Below are 14,319 nucleotides of genomic sequence, written 5' to 3'. Positions count from 1 at the left end.
CATATCAAACAGGGTGAGGTGAGGAGGTGGGGGTGGGGGACTGCACATGGACACGCACGTACAGACACAAACACACACATGGGTGCGCACACACGGACGCTGACGCGCACACACACGTGCATGGATGCCCACATGGACACGGACGCACACAGACGGGCATGTGGACACGCTCATAGAGACGCACACAGACCACGCGTGTACGCGCCCGACAAGTCGCGCTCGGCCCCCTCGGATCAGCTCGATCCCATCGGCCCCGACTTGCAGCCGTTCGCAGACCCCTCGTCCGCGCCGGCACGTCGTTGTCCTGCCCGTGTGACAGCGCGCGCCGCCAGGCCGCGGGAGCCCTGTCGGCACTCGTGCGCCTCCTGATGCCGCGCTCCCGCCGCGCGGGGGTTGCAGGGACGCAGCCGGTCCGAGGCAGACCCCCTCCGCCGTGCGCGGGGCAGCCTGCTCGGGCTTCTCGGGTGTGTCGCGCCGAGGCACCCGGCTTACCTCCTCTCTGTCGCTTCTTCCCCCCTTAGAAGCCGATAGCGGGATCGACGCGCTGTCCGTGAAGTCCCTGCGCCCCCCGCAGCCGTCGCCCGTCTCCCTGCGCCAGGTAATCTTCTTTCCCCGTCCGCGCAAAACGTTTGCCGGGCGTGCAGCGTTTGGCCCTTTCCCCGCCCGCCCTTTGCGGAGGAAAAAATGTTTGAATTAAAACCTTGTGGAAACGTTCACGCGCAGCAGGGGCCCCGAGGGCGAGGAACGGCATCGTTTCCATGCGCAGTTGGTCGTTACGGCTCGGAGTGACGGCGTGTGAATCAGAATCGGGAGGCTATTTGCACTCTCGAACTAGAGAGCACGCCCGCCGGGCGAGCGGCCGAACGTCTCAGCTCCCAGTTGCGCTTATTTCATGGGCTGCAACTGGCAGCTTTGCTGGCATCTCGCCTTTCTAACTTGCTTGTCCCACTCCCCCCGCCCCATTCTGCTCCAGCCCGGGAGCCTCCCCTCCGCCATCCCAGCGGGGCTTAGGTGAGTCCCTGCCCTTCAAACCAGGCACCGCGCATGGGGTGCTCAGGGGATTTTTGCAGCTGAATGAAGCTCTGCTCCTCTTGGGCCTGCGGGACTTTCTGTAATGCAACCAAGTTCCCACTTCCTCCCAGATGCCCAGGACATTACTCCTCCTCCCCGGGAGGCCGGGGAATTGAGTTTTTCTCATTAGGCAGTGTTCGTGCATCTCTTTTCCATCGGCCGGGCAAATGTGAGGTCCGTTTTTATTTTTGCTTTAACAACATTAATGTGAAATAAGCGTCTGGGCAGCGGGTCGGCTGCATCTCCTTGGGCCTTCGTGTAGCTCGTGTAACGTTCTCCCCGCTCCCCCAACAGCAATGGCAGCCTCTAGCAGCAGCAGCAGCGAGGAGGAGCGCAGCCTCCGAGAGTGTGAACTCTACGTGCAAAAACACAACATCCAGCAGCTCCTGAAGGATTGCATTGTCCAGCTCTGCACCGTGCGACCCGAAAGGCCCATGGGATTCCTCAGGGAATACTTCGAGAGGCTGGAAAAGGTAAAGGTGTGGGGGCTGGGAGGAGAAGGCAGCTGCCTGAGTTCATTTGGCCTCTCAAAGTCACTTAGGAGAAGAGCCGGGGTTGGGATCGGCCAGCGCTTTTATCGGTTTGTTCAGGTTTGGGAGCGAGGCCAGGCGGTTGTTTGGGAAAGAAATGATTTCTCCGTAGCCTGACGCCAGTCGCTAATGAAAGCGTCTACATACGTGTGCGATGGGGGATGTGAATGGGATTGAGCTGGATGCAGAGAATAACCTCCTGATTAAATGCGGTGGTGGGAGTGGGTAGGATGGACAGTCCGATTTCCAGCCTCCGTTTTTGCCTGGCTCTAAGGGAAGTTGGTGTTGGCCCTCTGCTCTCTCGTATCGAGTCTGACTGGTTTCTACACTGCCCGAGACACGCAAGAGAAGGGGCAGATTTGTAATAGCCAGCTAGACCTGGGCGTGGAGTACTAATACCTGGCCACAGGACCTCTCTTGGAGCACTGGCGCCCAGATGTTTAATGGCTAGGCTTGCCCTTTGCTTTCTGCTTGGAACGTAGTGTTGCTGCGTTGCGCTGGAGCTTTCTGTCCCCGAGGTGCGTCTGCGAGCGAAGTGAGACTTGCACACGCTCTCTGTAAAGTGCTCTGGGTCCCTGTGGATGGAAATCATTATTTGAATGGGTTTCGTAAGTCAGCGTCCATTTGGGAAGCTAAGAGCAGCTAAGTGGAGCGCTTGGGTTATTACTTAACATACCTGCTTCCCGCACCCAAACACGCAGCAAAATGCTGCCTAAGGAACCTGATTTAAGTGTGAAGTGGGGAGGGAGGGTTGCTCTCTGACAGGCTGTGCACCAAATGAAAAGCACTAGCAAATAACACGGCCATCCTGGCTTTCACACGGCCTTCGGCAACAGCCGCTTCTATGGTCACTATTTGTGTCAAGTAGACCATAGCTATAACTTTGCTTTTGTTCCCTCCTGCATTGATTCCCTTAATCTGGTGTATTTGAGCTAGGAGCTTTTCCTTTGTCTGCTGCAATGATCTGTGTAAGAGGGAATGGTGGGGAACCCCTAGGCAGGTCTTGGGAGTTTTTGGTGAAACCCCATAACTCAAGACCTCTCCCCTTGTTCTGTGATCTGGGACTAGAATGAGACAGGTCCCAGTTCTCTGCTTAGCTGAATGTGTAGTTGCATCTTAAAGAGCAGCTGCATAAAGGGTTTCTAGTGAGCTGGGCTGGATCTCCAGCTCTTACAAATTGCTCTGGGTGGGGGTTTGGGTTTGGAGTTGTTTCTAACTGCAGGTAGGTTCCCGAATTCTGCAGTGCGCTGGTTTTGCTGTAATTGTTATAGACACTGCAGGATACACGCTTCGCTGTACTCGTGGGTTCTGGCTTTGTGTGGTGGATGAGGTGTAAAGCAGGGGCGGGCAATTGTTTGGGTCTGTGGGCCACGTTGGCAGTTCTGAGGAGCTGCCCTGGGCCGGTCAGCACCCCCTCCCCTGCAACAGCACGGAGCCCACGCACCCTGCAGCTTCTCCCTGCCACTGCCGACAGTGCACAGCCCCAGGCCTGGCCTGCCTTACTCTGGACTCAGCCTGGCAAGAGGGGAACAGCTGGACCTGTCCGCAGCCCTGACCTCATCTTGCCCTGTGCCTGCTCTGCACTGCCCACCCTGCAGAGCAGTGCCTGGGCAGAAGCTGCTGCTCGTAGAGGGAAGAGGAAAAGTGGCCCCCGCTGCCTGTGCCTGGGCTCCCCAGCGGTTCCTCTCCTCTACCGCCTCCGGGCTGCTCAGCGGGGCAACGGTGGCACTACAGAGGGTCGGGGCTCTGAGCGTGGGTTTCGGCCAGTCTGGAGCTGGTCCGCTCCACTGGGCTGAGTCCGGAGCAGGGCGGGGTGAGCTGGACTCGGGGCTGTGCACACGGGTCCCCACCAGTACCAGCGGTGGCGGCAACTGGAAGGAGCTGCTGCCGCCTGGGCTTCCTGGGTCAGGCAGGACTGAGGAACCCTTGGGCCTGACAAAGTCCCTATGCGGGCTGGATCCAGCCCATGGGCCACATTTTGCCCACCCCTGATGTAATGAAGAGAAATTGGCCTCCGTGAGCAATACGCAAGGAAAGCAACATTTAGTCTTTCCAAAGGTGTTTTAAGAAAAGCTGTGCCGAACTCTCAACTTCGTGCCACCTGTTCAGTGTTGTATAACTCAGGGGAGACCTTAGTTTAGCATCGCACGAGCCACGTTCACACTGAGCTCAAGTTTATGGGAGGATTGAAAGCACTTCCTATTTACAGTTTCCCCCAAAATGGCTTGTGTGTATTTCATGCAAAGTCCTTGTGTGGCAAAGAGATGGCCCTGGGCAGTTGGCGCTGGCACTCTGATGGAAGGTGCCCACATGATGTGTAGGAAATGCCTTGGTTGATCTTTACAGAGGAGGAGGTTGCTGCAGCTGACCAGCTTCCCCTTGCAGCCTGCGCATGCTAAACTTGGCCTTGAAGTCTAACCAGGTGTCCCAGCACCTACCCAGCTATCGAATAACAGAGCAGCGGGCAGGCAGCGCAGCACAGGATGTCCTTTGACATCTAGGGCTGGAAAGCACAACTGTGCGGCACTATTATTAACTGGCTCTAGCCCAGCCCAGCTCTGAGATTTGAACGGGAATGCTGCCCTCGCCGTTTCCCAGGGCCAAGGTGCAGGCTGGCCTGAACGGAGCCGTTGCTGGGCCACTTCCTCCTGTTAGACTGACAGGCAGAGGCTCCATGGGGAAAACTGATGAAAAAAATAAAATAGGGAATGTGAAGTCCCATTGGAATAGCTCAGTGGTCTCCAAACTTTTTTGATCGCGCACCCCGATCAGTAAAAAAATTTTTGAGCATGCACCCCTAATATATGTATATTTATATAAACATAAATAGAAGTTCTAATATTTCCTTCCCGCACCCGAGTGGATCGTCTTGTGCACCCCACTTTGGAGACCACTGGAATAGCTGAATAGATGTCACCGTTCAGTGCTTCCTCTGCGCCACTGCTATTTAAATGCCCTTTCCCACACGGTGCGCGTGTTACTCTGATTACACTGTGGCGTAAAGGTGACCTCAGTTTGTTTAAATCTGCTTTTGGGCTTCTGCTGAGACATTAAAAACCATAAAATCGTTATGGCTGTCTGTAAGAATCAACCCCACTCTGTTCCCCAGGGACCTGCATGTTGGTGAGGAAAGCTCCATGAGTCAAATGCCTGCCTTAAAATAAAGATGTTTATGCTCTTAGGCTGTGTGTGGCAGACTGAGGCCTGTTGTGTTCCTTTTTCGGTGCTAGCATGTCTGTGTTGGCCCTAGCGAATAATAAAAAGCTGGTAGCTGTGCAACACTGTCAGCTAACACATGATGGCAGGCGGGTGGGTCTCTTTACAGGCCAGAGGGGAGATGCTGAAAACCAGGATTTTTAACTAAGTTCTGCTGAGGCAAGGCCTGCTCGGGGAATACCAGCATGGACCTGCGCCCTGCTGGAGTCTCCCGAGTCTCGCCCTCTCTGGGAGTCTGTATGGTGCAGGAAGGGTTCAGCACCCTCCCCGGATGTACACACCTGGCACTCTCCCATGATCGGGAGCTGCACACCTAGGTGCTCATCGTGGCAAGTGATTTGCCTGAGAAGCAAAGGCAGGGCTGGGTGCACGGGAGGACTTACCTTGCTGTCCTGGGCTTAAGGGAGAACTTTGAACTTCTGTTAGTTTTCTTTTGTGTTTCCCCCCAGTGTCTAGAGAGCCACATTGACCTGTGCTGGCCCAAGTTAAATACAAACAGCTTGGAAGCAGCTGAGCTGCACCAGAGCCACATGCTGGGGTTTGTGTTTAGAAGGCTTTGCAGTATCTCACTTTATGCAGCCTCAAATGTAACTGGTTCTGAAACCCTATAAACCTCCTCCAGCAGGCGACAGAGCAGGGTCAGTGCAGTTCAAAGGACACAAGGAACCCTAAAATAAGAGTGCACAAATCCTTACACGTGTGCAGTCCTGCTGGAGTTTGCAACGCTACAGAGTCGCCTTATGTTTTCCAGGTCTTTGGCCAAGTAACAAATTCATTCCCTAAAAAAAAGATATGACTGGGTTGCTTTTTCTTGCTTATCTGACCCCAGAACCTTTTGTATGGACACATGAGAGTCTGAATTAGTGCCCTGGTCCTGAAAGCTGTCGGAGGGTCAGCGCCCACACCTCAAACCGCCCCTTGCCACGTGTGACACGTGAGCTCTCCCCATTGGTAAACAGGAGTGCTCCTGTGATGTGCAGGGCTCGCACAAGAGGGGAAAGCAGCATTCTTTGCGTCTCGGATGAGATGATTGGATTGCAAACCCTCTGGGGGAGGACTGTACCTTACCCGGCTCGTGCAGTCACTCTGACTCAGGGAGACCTTGACGTTACTCCAGTAGGAAGGATTTAAGCTCTGGGATGATCAAAGGGCCCCAGCTGAAATTACCCCCTTCTGCTGTGGCAGGAACACGGTCTCAAATCAGAAGGTCCTTTATACCTCTGTGTCCTGAAGTAAATCTGGAGTGGGCTGCTGCCTTTCTCCGTAGAGCAGGTTGATTCCCCTCCTGCTTTAGCGAGCTGCTTGCACAGGAGCGGTCTCTTTGAGAGAGAGAATGGGAACGTTAACTGACAGCGAGCAAGGGAGTGCACCTCACTTCTGCCCTTGAAACTTATTAGGCTTCAAGTGGTCTTAATACGTATTTACGAGCACTGAGCCAAAGGAGTCGGCCTGTCTGCTTCGGATTCCTTACGATGGCTATTACATATGGCCCCACTTGTGATAGTGCCGTGTGACAGTGATGGCAGAGGGAGTATCTGGGCAGCCTTGTCACCAGTGCTGTGGAAGGGCACACTCAAATGCTGGGGTTTCAGTTTGGCACTTTCATTGTCACTGGTTTTCACCAAACCTAGAGGTAGCAGCTTTCTTTTCTTGCTCGTGGAAAGAACAAGCGCTGAAATGTGACTCTTCCATTAATGCACAAGGGGCAGGAAGTGAAGCTTGACTGATGAGGCCAGTGCAGGCTTGTTGGCCAGCTGAGCAGGATAAACATTACAGGGAGTTTACATTTTTATCTGCCTGCCTTCTCCCCGCTGCTCTCCAGTTATACATAGCACTGGAGCGGCTCTGCCTGTACCTCCAGAGCAGAGGATGGCACCAAAGAGGCTGCTGCCCAGGATGGGGGAGGAGGGGGCAGTTTGATCAAGGACTCTGGGCAGAACGGGCACTGAGATTTGAAAAGAAATGCTGTCCTCACCCCAGCTCTGGGGTCCTTGCAGAGCTGCCGGTTCCTGGGTGTTTAAGCCTGCATGCAGGGTGGTCAGGGAGCTTAGCTGAAGCTGTTATGGTTTTGAACACTTGGGCTCCGGGTGTCTCGCTACATCAGACTTGTGCTTAGTCCATTAAGTCAGCTCTCCAGTACTGAGAGGAGCCTGCCTGCGTCAGACTAGCGAGGGAATTTGATTCTAGTCGGAAGAGTCTGCGGTGTTGCTAATGACAGTACACAACAGGAGCGCATGGGCCGGACGCGCATAACCTGACATAGCTGCCAAATGTGTGGCTTGGACTCTAGCATCCTTCCTGCAGCTCACTTACTAGCACCATTCATGTTCTTTTTTCTTAAAATAGCCCCAGGAGGTTAAAGACCTGCTCGGTCAATGGCTTGACCTTGTTTCTAGCAACTCCTCTGGTAATGTGGTTTGCTGGGCAACTTGTCCTCTCCTTGAGTTCAAAGGTGTGGCCTTGCCTGGCTAAAAAAAATCAGCTTGCTTGTGAGCAGCAGTAAAGCAGGGTCCCTGCCCTGCAGAGCAGTTCTGCTCGGAGGATGAGCCTGCTAGTTTATGCTGATAGGGGTGCGAGTGGCAGTGACAGGCCCTGCATATGTGACGCTCATATCTGTTACACTGCCTTGCAACACTTCTCTTCCCAGGCAGGACAGCTCCCTTTTCCCATCCATCTTAATACAAGATGAGCCTCAGCCAGGAAGCGCGCTGGCCCTGGCACGCTGAGCTGGAACCCGATACGCGGCCGTGCTTGGACTCTGGTGGATTGTGTGACACTGAAACATCTTCTCCTTCCTGTCCAGGAGGAAGCAAAGCAGCTGTTGAACCAACAGAAATCGGGTTCACGCTCGGACTCACGGGAGGATGAAATCTCCCCTCCTCCTCCCATGAACCCTGTGGTAAAGGGTCGGCGAAGGCGTGGGGCCATTAGTGCAGAAGTCTACACAGAAGAGGATGCAGCGTCTTATGTCAGAAAGGTGGGCTCTAGTCACTGCTCCCTGCCTCTGACTCAGAGCTGTGGTGATATAGAGACCCTCTACTCCCATGCGCCCGGCTTTCCTTCCTCCCTCCCCCTCCCCACAGTGGCTTTGCACAAAGTCACAACACAACTGGTGTTTTGTGCCTGATTTCTGGGTAAAGCCCAGCTGGCATGGCCCTGCTAGCCCGTGTGACACAGCAGACTCACGTGTATGGCAGTTACTCTCTCTCTCAGAGCAACCTGCTGCATCTGGCCCAGAGATCTCGTGTCCACCTGGGCCGTTTCCGCTTCTGTACACGTTGTGCCCCTTCCACCCTGGTCTCCCTTGGCAAAACCTGGGACTTACCCTGGCGCTCTGCCCTGTCTGTTTGTGTCCTGCAGAACAGCTTCCCGCTATCCTCTCCTGACATGCCCCTTTCCACGAGCAGCCCCTTGGCATCTCTGTGTGGAAGCAGGGGCAGACTTCGTCCTGGAATCCTGTTTTAGTAGTTGCATGCACTGCCACCCCATTTTCTTTTTGCCAGATCCCCAGGGAAGATACTTCCCAGCTTTCATTCTTGCGTTGGTGCGCTTTTCTGAAAACCGAATACCCATGTTTTGTGGCCGTGCGTGGGTGAATGTCACTGGCGCAGCACATGCAGAGGTTATTCGTAATGAGAGAGAACGTAGACTACAACTTTTTATTGCTTTCTAGGTTATTCCCAAAGATTACAAGACTATGGCTGCTTTGGCAAAGGCCATTGAGAAAAATGTGCTGTTTGCGCACCTGGATGATAATGAAAGGAGGTAAGAGCTAATTGGGTAACCTTCCCCGGCTGTGCGAGTGGGGCACTGACACTGTAGCTTAACCTTTTTAGGATTTAAACAACACATTCAAATTACAACACAAAGCTGTGCAGCTTTTAGTGCCATTGAGCTTCTCTCTGGATAAGAGGAGAGGAGTCATGGAGAACAGATCTCCAAACTGGGCATGCTCGTAAGCCCTGGTGGTGTTCAGTGGACAGCCACTGGTCAGGAATGACACAGGCATAGCTGTGCTTTTGTTCTCCTATGGGGATTTCCCAGGCTTTGGTTTGTGGGGGGGCTTTGGTTTGTGGCCCCTCCATTCCCTACCTTCTGCTGCATGTGTCAGTGTTTTTAGGCCTTCCTCAGAGGCATCGAGTGTTGGCTGCAGCCCAGGCTGGGGATTGTGACTGGGCTGTGCCAATGCTGCTGTTGGGACCAAAGCCAGAAATTCCTGGCTACAGGGTGTAGCCCTTCTGCTCAGGGTCAGACCGACACCAGATTTGGGGTCAGGAAGGAATTTTATCCCACAGTCAGACTGGTATGGACCAGGCAGGGGGCATAGCTTCTATTCAGGATCTCTTGAGCATGTATTAGTAACCTTTTTAATAGAAACAGGACGTTGGCTGCCATGGTCCTCCTGCTTTCCCTGTGGCAGGTTCGGGTGATGTCTTGTGTTGTGTCAGGATTGATGGTAGTTTTATGGAGTGTTTATTAGACAGTGGATGTGTATGGGATGGTTTGGACAGGGATGCTCTTGCCTCGGGTAGGGGTTGGACTAGATGATCTCTGGAGGTCCCTTTCAGCCCTACTGCTCTATGGTTGCTTATGTATATAACGGAACCAGACTGGTGCATGCATAATTTGGAAACTTCTCTTCCAGTGACATCTTTGATGCCATGTTTCCTGTCACCTACATCGCAGGCGAGACTGTGATACAGCAAGGCAAGTGCCGGGGCTGTGCTGCTAGCCCGTTGCCAGGCTAGGGGAAGCAGTGTCGGTTGCGGGAGGGCAGTGGGGATGTTGTGTAGGTGCAGCAGTCCTGGCTGGCTCTTTAACGTTGAAGTGTGGTTTATGCTAGAACCAGAGGAATGGGGACCCGCAGAGAGCCATCACTTCTGCTCTGCTTCATCTACATGAAACTTCCTGGTCTGTGGCTCTGGGTGCAGTGTAGGAACGTACTGGGTGGAGGGGCTGGGTCAGCCTCAGAAATGCTGCTCTTTTCCAGCAAGCAGCAGGAGTGGTCTTGCATGGGAAGGACAAAGAATGGGCCTGGATATGGGGGGTGGGAGCTCCAGCAGGGAGCAAGCCATTTAGCTCTACCCAGGGCCCTCCTGATGGGCTTGGGGCAAAGGGCTGATAGATGCATTGCAGAAATGAATGCTTGATGGTCTCATGCCAACTTAATAAAGCGTGAGGCTCTGCATGGCTCCTTACATGGGAAGGTGGAGACACTGACCCTTGTATGCGCTGTCTCCCCTCCAGGTGACGAAGGAGACAACTTCTACGTTGTGGATCAAGGGGAAATGGATGTAAGCAGCCTTCCCTGGGACATAGCAGAGGTGTTAGTGCGGCACTGTGGAGCCTTCCTGGGGAAGCCAGCGGGACTGTTTATTTTTTGACCCCTGTTGCACAAGCCTTTCTGGCAGGCTTGCCCTGGCGGGGGGTGGCCTACGAGAGCTGCTCTTTGCTCTTCATCCACGTGGCTTCTTTTGCAAAGCCTGGCAGGAGCTCCTGTCCTGCTGGGTTAGTGCTGCCTTCTGAGCCCAAGAAGGAAGCAGGGAGGAGCTGAGCTGCAACTAAACTGGCCTCGTCTCAGCCATGACACCCTGGAGCCTCCCTTGTTCCCCCAGCTGTAAAACTGGGGTTGAGAGTCCTTGGGTGGACAAAGGCATGTGCAGTAAAAATAGCTGCGTGTGAGCTAGTAGTTCTGATGCTGGTGCCCAGGTGCCAGTGCAGCCCTGCCGTGGTGCTGAAATCCCAAGGACAGCACTGAAACACCGGCCAGCATTTTAAGTGAGCGCGTTTCCCTGAGGCACCTTCAGCATGTGTTCTGACCATGGGGTGGAGGGATGGGAACTTCACCTGGTCTCTGCCCAGGCCTTCGCCCTGGCTCACTGCAGCGCCTTGCTTCACAGGTTTACGTGAACAGTGAGTGGGCAACCAGTGTTGGGGAAGGGGGCAGCTTTGGAGAACTTGCCCTGATCTATGGGACACCCCGGGCAGCAACCGTCAAAGCAAAGACAAATGTGAAGTTATGGGGCATCGACAGAGACAGCTACCGGAGAATCCTCATGGCAAGTTGTTTGTTCTTGTTTTGAGCATGTGACTTGGGAGGTTGGTTCAGGGCCCAGCACAGGGCTTGGTATTGTCTAAGTGATCATGCAAGTTAATTCAGGTTGCTTGGTCTCTGCTTTGTACCCCCTGTATCTCTGTGGGCCTTGGATAGTCACCTGGCTGTCACTTAGGCTGATCTGGCACAGGGGGAGGACTGGTGTTCTGAGTGCCCTGCTAAACGCAACATTTCCTGCCTTCCACGTGCAATGAGCAGAGATGCATTGATAACTGCTCTGCAGTAACAGCCCTTGGTCCTACCAAGCTTTGACCCCGCTGCCCTTCAGTTTTAGCCTGCTCGTTTGTTCTGCACCTAAATAAACAACAAGGAAAACCTTGGTCCCAGGTGAATCGAGGCACGTGTGCATGTAACTGTTCGTCCTTTCTGGAAAACCTGGGGGCAGAGCTTGCGACACTTGGCTGGACTGAGTGATGAAAGGTGCAGAGCTTGTGCGCTCTTGGCACCTGTTTTGAATCTTTCCTTGAACCACCAGAAATGTGAAGCATGAAATACAGCTGTGCTTGGCACTCACCTGCTTTTTCTTTTTTTTTTTTAACAGGGAAGTACATTAAGGAAGAGAAAGATGTACGAGGAGTTCCTCAGCAAAGTCTCCATCCTGGGTGAGTGTGGAGTTTGACTCCTCTTTGATAGAATGAGATGGAGCCACGAAACCTCCATGGTGACAGTGTGAGGACCCAGTACAGAATCCGGCAGAGCGCGTGCTGCTTTCTACGGTGGTTGGTCATAAAGAGCTTGATCTGACAGGTGTCTGTCACCAGAGAAAGGTTTCTGCATGTGGGGACTGGGGAAAGGAGGGGCGTTAAAGTGCTGTTGCCTTTATTTAGAATCTCTGGACAAGTGGGAACGTCTCACGGTTGCTGATGCACTGGAGCCGGTGCAGTTTGAGGATGGGCAGAAGATTGTGGTGCAGGGAGAACCCGGTGACGAGTTCTTTATTATCTTAGAGGTGAGTGAAGTGACTGGTGCTGGGGGCAAACTGACCCCTGGCTCCAGGACTTGGGTGTGATTCTCCTGGAGGGTAGCAGGGAGGGGATCCAGGTGACCAGTCACTGTTGGAAATCTGGTCGTGACTGGGGCCAGCTTTTCTTTTTCTGCTCCTGACAGTGAAGCTGCTGTTTCAGGCCCCTCCAGCTGATCAGACCCCTGTCAGTGTATCTCCTCATCTGATAGGAATGAAAGACTGCTTGTGTTTACCACCTTCAGATTAGCTGTGTCCTGTTCTGTGCTGCACTCTGTCTCCCATCGGGTTGTTATCGCCAGGAATTATCCCGTAGCTTCATGAAGTTAGAAATAGCAAGCTTTATCAGCCCTTTTTTTAGCATTGCTAACATTGCTGATCAGGAGTCTCGAGCACTGCCTACCTAGAAGAGTAGAAATGTAACGCAGAGGTTTAGTAATGTCTTCTTGCTACTAGTATTGTTCAGTGTTGAGCATGCCCTGCTAGTCAGGTTGAGACGTGCCTAGAATTGCAAATTGGGAACTAGGATGAGTCCTGTGCAAGAGGTAAGTGCCATCCCAGGGGGGTTCAAAGAAGAAAGAAATGGAGGGAAGCGGCCACCTCGGTATGAAGGTCTAGAGAAATACATCTCATGTAGAGTGGAGGCCTTTAATGGTAACACGCTACTTGTGCAGTGCACTCACAGAAGTTGATTCTCTGAAGAATTTCAGATGTTTTGATGATGCTGGAAACCACCAGTTACTGATCACCGATTTCTGTTCAAGGGCACAGCCGCTGTGTTGCAGCGTAGGTCGGAAAACGAGGAGTTTGTGGAAGTGGGCAGACTGGCACCTTCGGATTACTTTGGTGAGTTACGTTGCTGCATCTGTTTGGCTGCCCTGCTACCCTTGTTTCTTCCCCTGCTTGGCTGGCGGGGTACTGCTTCTTCCATGCCTGTTGGGATGGCAGTGGTAGTGCTGCTGAGTTGCCAGTCTGCAAAATAGCTGTTTTATTCATTTTTACCTATCCCAGGGATACTCTGAGTGCCATGTACAGCTCTTAAGAGGCAGTCGTGTGTGCATGGTGGGAGGATGGTAGGGTCTTGGTTCTAAGGTCTCGAACCTGTCCCATTATATCAGCCTCTCGACTACATGTAGCGTTGGCTTAGTTAAATTGATTTGTTCGGGAAATTCTCATCTATTCACTGGTAGCCAAGGAACGTGTAGCAGAATACAATATAACGAATAGTGGGATGGAAAAGGTAAGCAAATAGACTTTGCTTGAGACCGATTGGGCTTGTGTGCATGTCTCCAACCCTTGTGAAAAGTGTCTCCATTTATTTTGGCTTTTTTAAGGTTCTGATGAAAAACATGTCTGTGAGCAGTGATGTAATCAGATGTTCTTTGCTCTAGACTCGTTTACATTTTGAAGAGACACTAATTTAATTTTTTAGACAAAGTTGCTTTCTTGTTTTAATTAAAAAAAAAAAAAAATGCTGTGCGGTGTGTGAATGTTGTTAGTGTCTGCTGAGACAGTACAGAGGTGTCCTGGGCACCAGGCCAGAGCAGGATGCGGTGGTCGGGCCTTCTTTCCCTGCCCTGTCCTGCCTTGTGCAAGTTGTAAGTGTGCTTTAGTCTTTCAGCTCTGCCGGGACTGTGACAAATCGATCACTCTCCTGCAGGGCCGAAGAGCTCAAGTGAGCTCCTGAGAACATGGTCCTCTTGCCCAGCCTGTGACTCGAGGAGCACTTTTTGATTAAAAAGATGGTGGGCATCTTGGTGTCACAAAGTAAACGGAGAAAAAAGCCATGCCGTCTTCCCCCCAGCCCTTCACGCATGCACCCTTTAGGAGCGGCTTAGTCACTGTGGCTAGAACACAGGTGCAGACCATTTGGGAGGAAACTGTTTCCCCGTTGGCCACATCTGTTTTCTCCATGTTCGGCAGTCAAGATGGGTTCTGAATGAACCTTCTGATTTTGTGGCTGCCCTTTCGTGTAGCTGAACGATAGCTTATAAACTTAGGAACTTAGAAACTGCGGCCTTAGAAACTATGAAACTATAAAGAAAGTGGGCCCTGCCTATAATCCCAAGCCATGCCTGATTAAGGACTTCTCGTGTCTTCATAGTTTCATAGTTAGTAGGGTTGGAAGAGACCTGAGCAGATCATCAAGTCTGACCCCCTGCCATGGCAGGAAAGAGTACTGGGGTCAAATGACCCCAGCAAGGTGATTGTCTAGCCTTGTCTTTAAAGACCCCCAGGGTAGGAGTCAGCACCAGATCCTAGCCGTCCTGACAGTGAAGTCGCGCCTCCTGATGTCTAGTCTGAATTTACCTCTGCCAGCTTGTGACCATTATTTCTAGTCACCCCTGGCAGTGCTCAGGGGAACAGGGACTCCCCCAGTGCCTGCTGATCCCCCCTGACTAGTTTGTAACAGGCCACTAGATCCC

At 52.7% G+C, this 14,319-nt stretch overlaps 1 protein-coding gene across 1 annotated transcript in view; it reads left to right on the top strand.

Moving 5' to 3' along the window:
* The first annotated feature begins 544 nt into the window (after nt 1–544).
* PRKAR1A (protein kinase cAMP-dependent type I regulatory subunit alpha) overlaps nt 545–14,319 on the top strand; it is a 17,439-nt gene continuing 3,664 nt past the window's right edge. Inside the window, exons 1-10 of the mRNA XM_019542349.1 lie at nt 545–598; nt 1,366–1,544; nt 7,621–7,794; nt 8,491–8,582; nt 9,463–9,524; nt 10,065–10,111; nt 10,718–10,876; nt 11,474–11,534; nt 11,760–11,881; nt 12,658–12,739. Coding sequence (XP_019397894.1) covers nt 1,368–1,544; nt 7,621–7,794; nt 8,491–8,582; nt 9,463–9,524; nt 10,065–10,111; nt 10,718–10,876; nt 11,474–11,534; nt 11,760–11,881; nt 12,658–12,739 — 976 coding nt within the window. The 5' untranslated portion in view covers nt 545–598; nt 1,366–1,367. The remainder of the gene's footprint in view (nt 599–1,365; nt 1,545–7,620; nt 7,795–8,490; nt 8,583–9,462; nt 9,525–10,064; nt 10,112–10,717; nt 10,877–11,473; nt 11,535–11,759; nt 11,882–12,657; nt 12,740–14,319) is intronic.

The sequence above is a fragment of the Crocodylus porosus genome, unplaced genomic scaffold (assembly GCF_001723895.1).
Source record: "Crocodylus porosus isolate Cpor-Errol unplaced genomic scaffold, CroPor_comp1, whole genome shotgun sequence".
Classification (NCBI taxonomy): Eukaryota; Metazoa; Chordata; order Crocodylia; family Crocodylidae; genus Crocodylus; species Crocodylus porosus.
The sequence above is the reverse complement of the archived record's forward strand: the minus strand, read 5'-3'. Positions and strand labels throughout refer to the sequence as shown.